The sequence below is a fragment of the Mirounga angustirostris genome, unplaced genomic scaffold (assembly GCF_029215605.1).
Source record: "Mirounga angustirostris isolate CCGP_5_RB_7025 unplaced genomic scaffold, mMirAng1.0.hap1 SCAF_11, whole genome shotgun sequence".
Taxonomy (NCBI): domain Eukaryota; kingdom Metazoa; phylum Chordata; class Mammalia; order Carnivora; family Phocidae; genus Mirounga; species Mirounga angustirostris.
The window spans coordinates 127,303,617-127,317,607 of NW_026991719.1; the positions used below are offsets into that span (position 1 = coordinate 127,303,617).

Consider the following 13,991-nt stretch of genomic DNA (forward strand, 5'->3'; position numbering starts at 1 on the left):
TAGATTAGAACCATGTGTATAGTGCCTCATGACCAGTACTACATTTTTGACATGCTTGGAAAAATACAGAGGAATGGAGTAGAGGTAATTTGCACAAACTATCTCACCATTTCCCATTTTTCCTTTTCTTTCGCCCTGAATATAAACTAAATAAAAGTAAATGTTAGTTATCGTTATGTAAGACCAAATGAAGGAGAACCAATGACAAACACAGTGCTTGTTTGATAAATACTTATTGTCCTCAAGTGCTTACTCTCTGCCTGGCACTACTGTTCACTGAGGTGGGATTAGAGAAGGAAGAACAGGTTATGGGAGAGGGGAGAGTAGAAATGTACTAGGTCATCTGAGGACTACATTAAGTTTTAAGTGCTTGAAAGAGATGCCCAGCTGTCATTAGATATTTCAGTCTGGGTTACAGGAGTCTTTTCTGGGCTTCCTATATGTGGGAATCCTCAGCATAGAGATGACAACCAAATCAGTGGGAGTGGTAAGATCACCCAAGAAACGTGTGAGCATAGGGCAGAGCACTATGGATCGTGAACATTTCAAAGGAAAATGAGGAGCTGCCATAAAAGTGGGAGGGGAATGAGGAATGTGCACCATCTTAGAGATAAAAGAATAGAAAGTGCTATGAAGTGAATGTTTGTGTCCCTCCCCACAATTTATATATTGGAGTCCTGCTCCTCAATGTGATGGTAGTTGGAGGTGGTGCCTTTCTGAGTTAATTAGGCCAGGAGGGTGGAGCCCTCATGAATGAGATTGCTGCCCTTATAAGAGATGTGTGAGAGCTGATATCTCTCCATCATGTGAAGATACAGCAAGAAGATAGCAGTTTGCAAGTCAGCAAGCAGGTTCCCACCAGAACTCAACCATACCGGCATTCTTGTCTGAAACTTCCCAGCCTCCAGAACTGTAAAAAATGAATTTCTGTTGTTTAAGCCATCCAGTTTGTGATATTTTGTTAAGGCGGCCCATACTAAGAGGATTTAAAGAAGAGGAAAACAATCAACGTAAAATCCTGCAAGTTTGAAGTATGGTAATTGTTTTAGCAACACAGTTGATAATTTTGACTGGAAAAGAGAGGTGGGAAAAAGACTACAGGTTAAGTTTGTGTGGTGACAGGTTTGGGGGGTGTGAAATTGAGAAAGGTGACTTTGGAAGGTTTTAGATGAGAGCAATTCTGCCAATCTTTAAATGCTGATAATAAGCAGCGAGTAAGCAGGGAGCCATTTGAGTCATGAGACAGAAGGGTTCATCAGTGGGGCTAGACTCAGTTGGCAAGAGGGAATAGGAATGTAAAGGGGACGGGGCGGGGGGAGCTTATATCACATGAGAGGAGGAGAAGGAGGAGGTATTATTATTATTATTATTATTATTATTATTATTATTATTGCAAAAGAATGGGAGAAAGGATTGTTCAGGGGTCTAAGGAGGTTAGGAGATTTCGTGGCGAAAGTAGAGAGTTCCTGTGACACGAATTCTACTTTGTGAAATAACAGGAGACGTTACCTTCTGAGACTAAGCACGGAGATGGCGGGGCAAGCTTCGCTCTTCATTTATCCCTACCGACTCAATGCTGGTGAACTCTTTGTGGCCCTGCATCCTTCCTTTTGCCGGAGGAACAGCGCTTGATGTTGTTTACCACAAGTTATTGACTGTGTGACAGACTGGGCGATATGCCAGTTGGACTACCACTCCCAGAATGCAGTGCGGCTACTGGGAAGTGCCGGGGCTGGGAACGCAGCAGGCCCCGCCCTACAGCGCACTCCCCATTGGAGGAGCGCTCACATTCCCAGGAGGCCGCGCGCGGGCGGGGCGCTTTACGCGGAAGCCGGTGGCGTCCGGTCCCAGCCTCCTCTGGGAGCGGGCAGTCGGCGGCCCGGCTCAGACTTGCGCCCCTCGGTTCTGAGCCCACGCGCTTTCAGGGGGTGCACGGACAGGTAAGTGGAACGGGGCGCGCTCGGCAGAAGGCGGGGAGACGACGGCGGAGGGAGGGCAGAGGGGTGGTCGAGAGGGTGCTGGGGTGGAGCGAGGAGGCAGTGCAAGGGTGACTTGGGCTTCTCTGGTGTCGACGGTGCGAATTGTCGGGCAGGTTCAATTTTGGCGAACTGCGTTTTGTGCCGCTGATAAAGAGTGTCAGAATGCGTCACTGAAGTTGTTGTTACAGGAGGGCGAAATGTTAACTTTCCTTCAATTCGCATTTTGCAGGACCTTTCTTTAGCGTTTGAGATTCAATCTTGAGATTTGAGTCTTCTAAAAACTAGTCTCTGCGCCCTTGTTTTGATGACGTCACTTTGTGCTTCACCTACTTCTGTGCTCCTTCGTGGGTTTGTACACCTCCGCGTGCCCTTTCTTCACCGCCCATTGTTTCATTCCTCTTCTGCCTCAGTTCGGATAGGGACTCATTATCTCTACCCAGACCTATTTTCACAGCGTCGACTTGTATTTTACTGTTATAACTGGCCAATATTTAACAAACTCTGACCATGTACTAGACTCTTTGGTAAATGTCTTACATCTCCCTCTCCTGTAACCCCCACAAATGAGCAATTGTCAAGTCCTTTTCTTTCTCTTATTAATTGCGCTCAACTACCTGTACCTCCATTGTCCCACCCTCGATCCCAGAGACATGTGTTCCCTTTGAATAGCTGTGGCTGAGAGCAGACTCACTCATATATTTAATAAATATTTATTGAACAGCTAATATGTGCTAGAGACTCTTCTAAGTTCAAGGGATATAGCTAGAAACAAGACCTAGGAGATCGCTACTCTTAGTAGCTTAGATGTTTGTATGTGTGTGTTGGCAAACAGGAATAATCCAGATGATGTGATGTGATGTGGTGGTTAATGCAAAGTAGAACAGGTGGTTGACTTGACGGGGTAGGCTCCTATCCTGAGAAAGTCAGAGGGATTGCGTTGGGTCTCAGAACATCACCATAAAAGAGTATTTGTAACACCAACAAGAATACAAGAAGTCTGTAACCAGACTTCAGGCTTTTCATAAACATCTCTTCTTTTCCTCTGTCATATCAATATTTGTTCTTCATTCTTCTGTCTCCTCCAAGGTTATTACATCAGAACTGGTGGTTTATCTGTCGTTGGTTTATTTCCTCCTAAGACCCAGACAGAAAGTTGGGGATTAGATTAGATTAAAGCAGCTCAACTGCTTTATCTTAATTAAGGAGATAGTTTAGTAATCAAAATATCCTTCTTCCTAGGTCCTACTGAATATAAAGTTATCTGTTGTTTAAACCAAAACATGCTCAGTATTCATTCATTTATTTAACAAATATTTGAGGGAAAATTATATGCCAGGCACTGTGCTGGGCACTGGAAAGCTAGTGAGGATAAAATAGACCTTGACCTCTCTTCCAGAGAAATAATTGTAAGTAGTATGTAGAGGAAACTCCTAATACATAGGCTGATGCCTGCATTTTTTCTTCACCCAGGGTGAGATAATCACAAACCTTTAAGAAGTCTGAATAACTTTGTACATTTTTAGATTATTCACTGGTTACACTTCATTGCACTTATTTGCTTATGTCTGTGTTTCCCATTGTACTATGGCTCCCTTGAGTATAGAGGTCCTTTCTTACTGGCCTTGGTATCTCCAGTGTCTACTACTTTGGCTGTCATATAGTAAATCCTGGAAAAATATGTGTTGAACTGAAATAGAAAAACGATTTGATCCAATCCATTAATTATTTCATTTACACAAGGCCTTCTTTATAAAATGTCATTGTACTTATCCCTAAAACTTCTCATTCATCAAATGTGGACCAGTCTATCTCATCAGGCTAGTTTACCTTCCCTAGTTTGTTCTCACTTCTATGCCTTCTCTTGTTCCATAGCTCTCCCATAAAATGTGTTCCCATCTCTTCGTGAGCACTTCTTATGCCCCCTTCTCATTTAATTTAATGGGCCAATTTAATAGTATATAAGGGTGGAAACAATCTAATTTCCATTGTGTATTTCCTGTGAAACATTCTGCTAATGAACTGTTGCAAGGATTAACATAATACATTCCTTTGCAATAATATAAATAATGAGACAGAATGCATTCTTTTGATTTTGCATTGACTATTACCATGTGCTATGTGAGAAGTTAATTCTTCCACCTTTTTTTTCTGTTTGAACAGTTGCACAACCTTTATTCATACAACACATTATAGTGTCATTTGGTTTCCACTTGGTAGAGACACATCTTTAAATATTATTTTCTCCTTAGCCTGAGATAATTTTTATTTTGTCACTCTGTTGTTTTCAGAATGTAAGTTTCAATTCTTCAAATGAAAGGTTTTTATTATGCAGATATCATTCAACTGTAAATTGTTACTGCAAAAGATAAATTTTGTCTTTATAACTGATTAAAAAACACAACAGGAACACAAGAGTGTTGGAGTCATGATTGTCATTATGATTTTAGGATATGCCAGCCTAAGAGCAGCCAGACATGCTTCCAAGACATTAAAAATTAGGCACTGTCATTTTAGAGAATTTCTTGGCTTTTAGGCCTTCATAATGCAAATGCAGCATGGAATTGTGTGCCATCACTCATTTATAAGGTATATGTGTAGATCCAGAATATTAACATACATTTTTTAATGCTATCAAAATAAAAATATAGAATTAAAAAAAATCCTCAGAATACACAGACTCGAATGTGAGAAAAACTGACTTGGCCTTTTTATTCAGTTCCCTAAAACCATCTTTACCCTCTACTTGAAGATGCCTCCACTGAGGAGCAGTGTTTTCATTGTTGCTGTTATATTTGCAATTTGTTTTTTATTTTTATTTTTATGTATTGTTTTCTAGAGAGGGGCATGGGGAGTGGGAAGCAATTTTTTTAAGATTTATTTATTTATTTGAGAGAGAGTGTGTGTGGGAGGGCAAGGGTAGAGGAAGAGAGAGTCTTAAGCAGACTCTGCGCTGATTGTGGAGCCCGAAATGGGGCTAAATCTCATGACCCTGAGATCACACCCGAGCTGAAACCAAGAGTTGGATGCTTAACCAGCTGGGCCACCCAGGGGCCCTGAGCAATTTGTTTATAACACAGGTAATCCCTTACTTATAAATGGATATATTTTGAAAATTACTTTTTAAGATTTTTTGAAACTTGATGCCTTTTTCATTATAAATAATGCTATTCAGGGCATTTCCGTTATTATGCCAATTGGTAACATCTTAATCTTTAATGGACTTAAAGATCTTCACCACAATTTAATAATTCCTCTGTAAAAAACTACATCTAGAATTCTCAGTAGGATTCCCCCATAGCATTTTTTTTTTTTTGAATCCCGGCAACTGAAACAAAAATGTCCTTTCCTTGGAATCTTCTAGGCAGTAGAAACAGGCCTTTCTAACTCCAAGCTGTTGGAGATTGCCCTTCTGGCCCATCTCTTTAAGGACAGGCCTCTAATGGGAGTAAGGAAAGACTGATGTGAATATAGAGAGAGGGAAGAGTAAGAATGATTTGGGAGGAACAGTGAGTTTCTAAGATGTTTTGTGTCCTCAAAAAAGATATGTTGCATCTTGACCAGTGGTACCTGTGAATGTGACTTTATTTGGAAATAAGGGTTTTTGCAGGTATAGTTAAGATGTAAGTTAAAATGAGGTCATAGCGGAGTGGGTGTCCTAATAAGAGAAAAGACCCAGAGACTGCTATGTGAAGACATGGACACACATGAAGAATACCATATGACTATGGAGGCAGAGATTGAAGTGCTGCAGCTGAAACCCAAGGAATGCCAAGGATTGTCAGCAGACTACCAGAAGCTAGGGAGAGATAAGAAAGGATTGTCCCCTAATAGATTTCTGAGGGAGCCTGGCCCTGCCAACATCTTGATTTCAATAAATTTCTGTTGTTCTAAACCTTTGTGGCTTTTGATACTTTGTCAAGGCAGCCACAGGAAACTCATACAGGATTCTTAGCAGGAAGGAAGTAGAACTGGGATAACGGCTGTGGGACCAAGCAAGGCATGAATAAGAGAATGGAGGAACAGTGTTGAGACAGGGCTTTCCTTTATATTTCATTATTGGGTTTTTTTTCCTTCTCTTTTCCCTCTGGTTTATCTTTTTCATTCTTTTTTTCTTGCATATTACATTTATATAGCACTTTATGGTTTATTAGACATTCACATACTGCTAGTAATTAGCAGAACCAGGTTTTCTCACTTTAAATGCAGTTTTCATTCATAGTTTCTATTATCCCAATATTCATTAAGACATTAGATTCAAGTAATGGGGATTAAGGAATACCCTTGTGAGCACCAGCTGTTGTATGGAAGTGTTGAATCACTAAATTATAAACCTGAAACTAATTTTACACTGTTAACTGGAATTTAAATAAAAACTTAAAAAGACATTACAGATTCTATTGCAAGAGAGTTACAGTGGTGGCAGATGAGACTTGATAATAGGTGAGGTTTTTAACAGTCCAGAAGAGAGTAAGAAATTGCTGTTATTGATGTCTGAGAAGAAAGTGTCTGTTGCTATGTACCTGATGTTTAACAGACATTTTTTAATTGGGGACTGATTTTCTTGAACAAAACACTGCTTCCCTGTAACATATATCTGTTGTTCCAAGTCCAAATAATGCACTCCCTGTTCTAGGTGACTGTACTTCATGTAAAATTGAAGGCTGTTGTCACGTTCCCTCTAAATCTTCTCTTTTTAATATTAAATATTTCTAGTGTCTCTAGTCATTCTTCAAATGATAGAATGTCCAGGTCTCTGTCCAGGTCTCTTACCCATCCAGTCTTGAAATACTGTACCCAGACTTGAACTCAGTATTCCACATATATTCTAACCAGCAGAGAGTATAATGGTAATAGTAGTTAAAAAGATCAAGACACCCTGTTTTTAAATGTAATTTAGGATTATGTAAGCATTTTAAGCAATTACCTAATGTCAGTTCATAATGAACTTATGGTCCACTAAGACGCTAGATTTTTTTTTTTTTTTTTTTTTTTTTTTTTGTATTGTTGCCAGTTCAGTTTTCTTCTTGAAGCTACTAAGGGATTGAAGCTGCTACTTTTTCATTTGTTTCAGGGACCATGTAATTTCTCATCTCGGTTTCTCTTTGTGTTATTGTTCCACTCTACTGCGTATCTGTTGACTAACCAATAACTTCCTTCTTTATAAAATTTCAGTGGCTCTTTATAGTCTTCTACTGTGCATCAGTAAACACAGGTAGGAGCTGACATTTGTTCCTTCTTGAAGCTTGCTTTCCCTTTGGCTTCCAGGCCACCACACACTTCTGGCTTTCCTCTCATTTCTCAGTCTTCTTTGTGGGTCTCTTTTCATCTACCTTTCCCTCAACTATTTGTTGTGCCTTGGGTTTTGTCTTTGGCTTTCTCTTAACTTTGGTTGTGCCCTGATTTTTTTTTTTCTATATGCAATATGTCTTCAACAAATAGATGATGTTTAAAATGACAGGTGTAGATGAGCTCTTCTTGGGATGAGAGAGCATAGAACCAAGACCCATGGAAAGTCAACATTTGGAAGTCAGCTAGAGGAGGAGGGCTCATCAAGAAAACAAGAAGCAGCCAGATATGTGGGAGTGTTTCAAGAAGGAGGGTTAGTCAACGATGTCGACTCTTCCTAAGAGGTCAGGTAAGTGAGAATAGAGAAGTGTCCACTGAATTTTGTAGCATAGAGACTGTTGATGATCTTAGCAAGCATGGTTTTGTGGACTGTTGAGGGCAAAACCCAGTAAGTTGAAGAGTTAAAAAGAAGTAGAGGGGCGCCTGGGTGGCTCAGTCATTAAGCGTCTGCCTTCGGCTCAGGTCATGATCCCAGGGTCCTGGGATCGAGCCCTGCATCAGGCTGCCTGCTCTGCGGGAAGCCTACTTCTCCCTCTCCCACTCCCCCTGCTTGTGTTCCCTCTCTCGCTGTCTCTCTCTCTGTCAAATAAATAAAAATTTAAAAAAGAAAGTATGAGGGCAGAATAAATTATTTAAAAAAAAAAGAAGTAGAGAAGCAGAGATGGTGTATAGATTATGATATTAAGAAATGGAGCAGTACCTGGAGCATGTTATAGGGTCAGCTGAGGCTTTTAAGATTGAGAGATATGATGTATGAGAAAGTGATTTGGAAATTGTAACTTACTACGTATGTATAGAGAGAAATCCAGAAAGAAGATGGCTAAGGACACAACCCTGAGGAATACCCTCATTTAGAGAGTGAAGAAGAGACCCTGAGAGGTGTTCAGCTCAGGACACAGATGAGCGCTTCTGCTCTATGTGTAGTTTTTCAGTGCTGGGATTCCAAGAAGGAATCTCTGGATTCCCCGACTTCAAGCACTTTATGGTCTGTTGCTGTGTTTCACAAAATATGGTTAAGTGAATGACCTGCATCTAGATAGGCTTGTCTTAAGTATGTTATTCCAGGGTCTTACCTCAAGCCTACTGAATCAGAATTTTAGGTGATGATGCCAAGAATTTGAGTTTTTAACAGTGACTGTCACTCTTCCACCCAAGATAACTCATTCACCTACAGTTTAAGAACCACTGGCCTGTTGGATGAAACTGAACATGTTAACAAATAATAGTAAGTTGAAGAGTTAGTAGAAGAATAGGAAGGTACTTGGACATCTCTTTTTATAAATTTATTCCATTAGATAAAAGAAATGGGGCTGTTAGGTGAAAAAAATAGTACAAATTCATTAACATGAGAAAAAGAGACTTAAACTCGTGTTGTATTTTTTTAAGAAATGTTTTGTTTATGAAGGATCTTAACATAATTTAGAGAACCATTCCTCTTGTGGAAGGTTTGGGTTCTTTTCAGTTTGTTTCTATTATGGATAATGCCTTTATAGTAGAGGCAGTATGTACTATAGGGATAGAATTACAGGTTCTAGAACCATACTGCCTGGGTTTGAATCCCAACTCTTATTATTTACTAGCTCTGTAATTTTGGGCAAACTTTGTAAGTCATCTATGCTGCAGTTTGCTCATTTTAGTATAAGTATCATAATAGTGTATAATTTAATTGATGTAAGTATTGAGTGAGTTAATAGTTGTAAAGAGCTTAAAATGGTGCCTGGTACACAGTAAGCACTTAATAAATATGGGCTATTAATACTGTTAATATGTATCTTTCTGAATCTAGAGTCAAATTTCTGTTGAACTATTAGGATAAATTTTCAGGATGGGATTATTGCATATGTGGAATTAAGAAACAAAACAAAAAGACAAACAAAAAACAGACTCTTAAATACAGGGAACAAACTGGTGGTTGACAGAGGGGAGGTGGAGGGGATGGGTGAAATAGATAAAGGAGATTAAGAGTACACTTATGGTGATGAGCACTGAGTAATGCGTAGAATTGTTGAATCATTATATTGTGTACCTGAAACTCATATAGCACTGTATGTTAATTATGCTTCAATAAAAAAAGGATGAACCACCTCTTATGTCCCTTTACTATTTATGGTAATTGCTTTTCAAATGGTGATATCCAATTATGCTGTATAATTTGTAAATGCACCCTATCTATCAGTGTGTATGTGACATATACATTACAGTGTATACACACACGTGTGTACATATTTGGTGTGTCTCTATATATGTATGCATATCAACATGTTTTAGGGTTGTAAGCTTGTACAAGACTGTGACCTTTGTGTTAAGCCTGTTATTAAGTGTCTTACATTAATATTATAGCCCCTTGGTCAATACTGTTTCCAGGTCCACAAACAAATGGAAGGATATTCTGTGCTCATGGATTGGAAGAACTAGTATTTTTGAAATGTCCATACTACCTAAAGCAATTTTCAGATTCAGTGCAATCCGTATCAAAATACCAATAGCATTTTTCACAGAACTAGAACAAATAATCCTAACATTTATATGGAACCACAAAAGACCCTGAATAGCCAAAGCAATCCTGAGAAATAAGAACAAAGCTGAAGGTATCACAGTCCCAGATTTCAAGATATATTAGAAAGCTATAGGAAGCAAAACAGTATGGTGCTGGCATAAAAACAGACACGTAGATCAGTGGAACAGAATAGAGAGCCCAGAAATAAACCCACAATTATATGGTCCATTAATCTTCAACAAAAGAGGCAAGAATATACAACAGGGAATAGACGGTCTCTTCAACAAATGATGTTGGGAAAACTGGACCATGGTCTTACACCATACACAAACTCAAAATGGATTAAATACCTAAATGTGGAACACAAAACCATAAAACTCCTAGAAGAAAAGTAGGCAGTAATTTCCTTGACATAGGCCTTAGCAACATTTTTCTAGATATGTCTCCTGAGGCAAGGGAAACAAAAGCAAAAATAAACTATTGGGAATACATCAAAATTAAAAGCTTTTGCACAGCAAAGGAAACCACCAACAAAACTAAAAGGCAACCTATTGAATGGGAAAAGATATTTGCAAATGATATGTTCATAAGCGATTAGTATCTAGAATATATAAAGAACTTAACACCAAAACCCCCCGATAATCACTTAAAAAAGTGGGCACAGGACCCAAATAGACATTTTTCCAAAGAGGGTATACAGATGGCCAACAGACACATGAAAAGAGGCTCACCATCATTAATTAACCATCAGGGAAATGCAAATCAAAACTACAATGAGATATTGCCTCACACTTGTCAGAATGGCTAGTATCAAAAAGACAAGAAATAAGTATTGGCAGGGCTGTGTAAAAAAGGGAACCCTTGTGCACTGGTGGTGGGAATGTAAATTGGTGCAACCACTGTGGAAAGCAGTATGGAGGTTCCTCAAAAAATTGAAGATAGAAATACCATATGATTCAGTAATTCCACTACTGGGTATTTACTCAAAGAACTAAAAAACACTAATTTGAAAGGATATATGTACCCCTATGTTTATTGCAGCATTATTTACAATAACTAAGATATAGAGGTGACCCAAGTGTCCATTGATAGATGAATAGATAAGATATACACCATATATACATGCACCATATTTTCTTTATCCATATATCCATATCCATCTTCTTTATCCATATATACACATATATATATATGGATATATACACACACCATGGAATATTATTACTCAGCCATGAAAAAGAATGAGCCTCTTGCCATTTGCAACAACATGGATGGACTTAGAAGGTATTATGGTAAGTGAGAAAGAGACAAATACTGTATAATTTCACTTATATGTGGAATCTAAAAAAACAAATACATTAAAAAAACCAAAAAGCAGAATCAGACTTATAAATACAGAGAACAAACTGATGGTTGACAGAGGGAAGGGGGATGGGCAAAAAGGGGTGAAGGGGAGTGGGAGATACAGGCATCCATTCATGGAATGAATAAGTCATGGGAATAAAAGGTACACCATAGGGGATAAAGTCAAAGTGTTGTAATAGTTTCGCATGGTGACAGATGGTAGCTACACCTGTGGTAAGCATAGCATAAACTGTAGACTTGTCAGATCACTGTGTTGTATACCTGAAACTAATGTAACGTGTGTCAAATATACTTCAATTAAAAAATAAATGAATATTGAAAAAAATACTCTCTTCAGGTAGACGTTGGTAAATGATAGTTTTCTTTTGAAAGATCATGTCAAAGAAATATCCTAATTTTTTGTGTCTTTTTTCCTTTTGATAGATTGAAGCCATGGCCATTCTTTTTGCAGTTGTTGCCAGGGGAACGACTATCCTTGCCAAACATGCTTGGTGTGGAGGAAACTTCCTGGAGGTGACAGAGCAGATTCTGGCTAAGATACCTTCTGAAAATAACAAACTAACGTACTCACATGGCAAGTGAGTTCTGCTCTGCATGGGAAGAGGGTGAAAGAAGTGAACTGTATTATAATCAGAACAACAGAAAACAGGGTTCTTGGTAGATAATTTAAATAAGCTGACAGAACAGTAATCTTTACCAGCTTAGATAATGGTCTGGTTCTATTCATTATAAATTTGAATTTAAATTATTTTTATCATCAAAGTGATATTAATATTTTAAAGATATGGTAATGTTACTTATAAAAAATGACTTTGCTATAGAGCTCTAGGATATGTGCAACATGATACAGATAAAAGATATAATATTCCTTTGTTCATTCAGTAAATATTTACTGAGCACTTGACTATTGCTAGGCACTGTGCTTGGTGCTGGGGATGCAACAAGAAATTACACAGTATTTGCCCTCATAGAGGTTACAGTTTAATGGAGGAGACAGTCAAGTCCATAGATAACTATAGTAGATGGTGGAAGGTAGTGGATAGGAGGATGGCATTCTAGCTAGAAGGAATAGCTGGTAGAGAAGTATGGAGTTATAAGTTCATAGCACATGTTTAGGGAACTGCAGGTGGTATTCTGTGACTGGTACCCAGCATGGTGAAAATAAAGCTAGAGAGATAGGTAAAAGAGAAATCATATAGGGTCTCATAGGCCATATTAAGAGATTGATTTTACCCTGTGGACAGTGGGAAGGCACTGAAGGTTTTCAGCTGGGGTGTGACATGGTCAGCTTTTGCTTTAGAAAGATCGCTCTGGTGGCTGATTGGAGAATGGATTAGGAGGGCATAGGTGGGAAATCTTAGTAATCAGATAAAAAGTACCTCAACCTTCCTCATCAATACTTAAAAAACTTTTGTCATTTAACCCATCCTAATTTCCTTAGTTCCTATCTCAGAAGGAGGTCCTTACTACTTTCCAGAGCTAGCTCTTTGTATAATTTAGGACCTACTCTAGTCTAAACTACTGTAAGAGAGATACCCAAACTACAGTGTTACTTAAATGAGATAGCCCAGAGATGAGTACTTCCAGGCTGGTGGGGTGGCTCTGTCATTTTCGGTTAGTGTCTTCAGTTAGCTCTGGCCAAGGCAGTTCCTTTAGTTCTTGTTAACATCCTGTGCTCAGTAATTTTAAGGGCAAAGCCCAGAAGTAGGGTGACATTTTATTGTTCAGAAGTTTTGGGTTATGTTTTATTTTTCTCTACATAGTTATGTAGCTAACCTAGCTGGAAGGGAGGCTAGATTTTGTCATTTATAGCTGTGCAGCTGTATGTTCAGGTAAAATTCTATTACATTAGAAGAAGTTATAGGATATTAGGAGACAACTTGCAATCTTCCATTCTACTCTTTTGGGCCACTCAGATATCTGGGTGTACTCTTCTTCCCAAAGAGCACATATCCTCTCTGCAGGAGATGGCTCCAAAAACTCATCTGGTCACTGTCTAGTTCAGAGAGTCTGGGTGACACACAGTCTTCTCCATCAGGCCCAGGGGTGGCTTTTGTGACTTACCATAAACTAGAGAAGTGACATGTTCTTCCTGCTCCCCCTGTCCCACACATTAGACAATGGTAGAAGTAGAACAACATCATCAACGTCGAAGTTACAAATTCACATTTAGAGAAGAGAAGGATGAGAAACACATAGAAGTCACTGCTTCCTCGCAGTGTTCCAGTAACTACTTCACAGCAATTTCAAAGATTCCCTATTCTGACCCTGGAGTGGTTAGTGGTTCTGGTTCATTGGAGGAACTCCCTTGTCTTTTCTCCCTGAATCCTGGTTTTGTTCTCCAGGAGGCTCTTCCTTGTCCATTATCACCTGGCCACACCAAAAATGTGTGTCATCTTTTGGAACTGTACAGGTTTTGTAGTCTGCTGCCTGCTGGTATGGTTTAGAGGTCCAGACGTTGTCTTAGGGGTCAAATGATCCCAGCTTCTTGTGAGTATGGCTTTATAGTGTTTTCAAAAACTTATTAGACTTACGGTCTCTGTGTTCCTATTCAGTTCCCAGGAAAATGCCCAGGGAAAGCACATTCAGTCCTTTTAGAGGCAAGACTGGGAAGTGGGGATATACCTTCCACTCACATTTTATCAGCCAAAATTAGTCACGTAGCCGTATCTAGCTACAAGGGAAGCTAGAGTATGTAATCCAGTAAAAATGTGGTTATAGTACAAGAAGGCAACATTGTCCATCTGTTGTGCCTCTCCACTTGTATCCTGATCCAGTCCTGCCCAGTATCCTCTGGAGTGAGG

At 39.1% G+C, this 13,991-nt stretch overlaps 1 protein-coding gene and 1 long non-coding RNA gene across 4 annotated transcripts in view; one reads left to right on the plus strand and one right to left on the minus strand.

The window, feature by feature from the left end:
- The window catches only part of LOC123851199 (uncharacterized), a 168,606-nt gene extending 166,894 nt beyond the window's left edge, over nt 1-1,712 (minus strand). For both annotated transcript variants that reach the window (XR_010406293.1, XR_008506873.2), the window contains exon 1: nt 1,510-1,712. This is a non-coding gene — a long non-coding RNA (uncharacterized LOC123851199). The remainder of the gene's footprint in view (nt 1-1,509) is intronic.
- A 94-nt stretch (nt 1,713-1,806) lies between these two features.
- The window catches only part of VAMP7 (vesicle associated membrane protein 7), a 60,484-nt gene continuing 48,299 nt past the window's right edge, over nt 1,807-13,991 (plus strand). The window contains exons 1-3 of one of the 2 annotated variants that reach the window (XM_064574796.1): nt 1,817-1,940; nt 7,438-7,614; nt 11,611-11,765. In XM_064574796.1, coding sequence (XP_064430866.1) covers nt 11,620-11,765 — 146 coding nt within the window. In that variant the 5' untranslated portion in view covers nt 1,817-1,940; nt 7,438-7,614; nt 11,611-11,619. Of the gene's footprint in view, nt 1,941-7,437; nt 7,615-11,610; nt 11,766-13,991 lie in introns of both variants that reach the window. The other variant, XM_045884843.3, reaches the window with a different exon arrangement.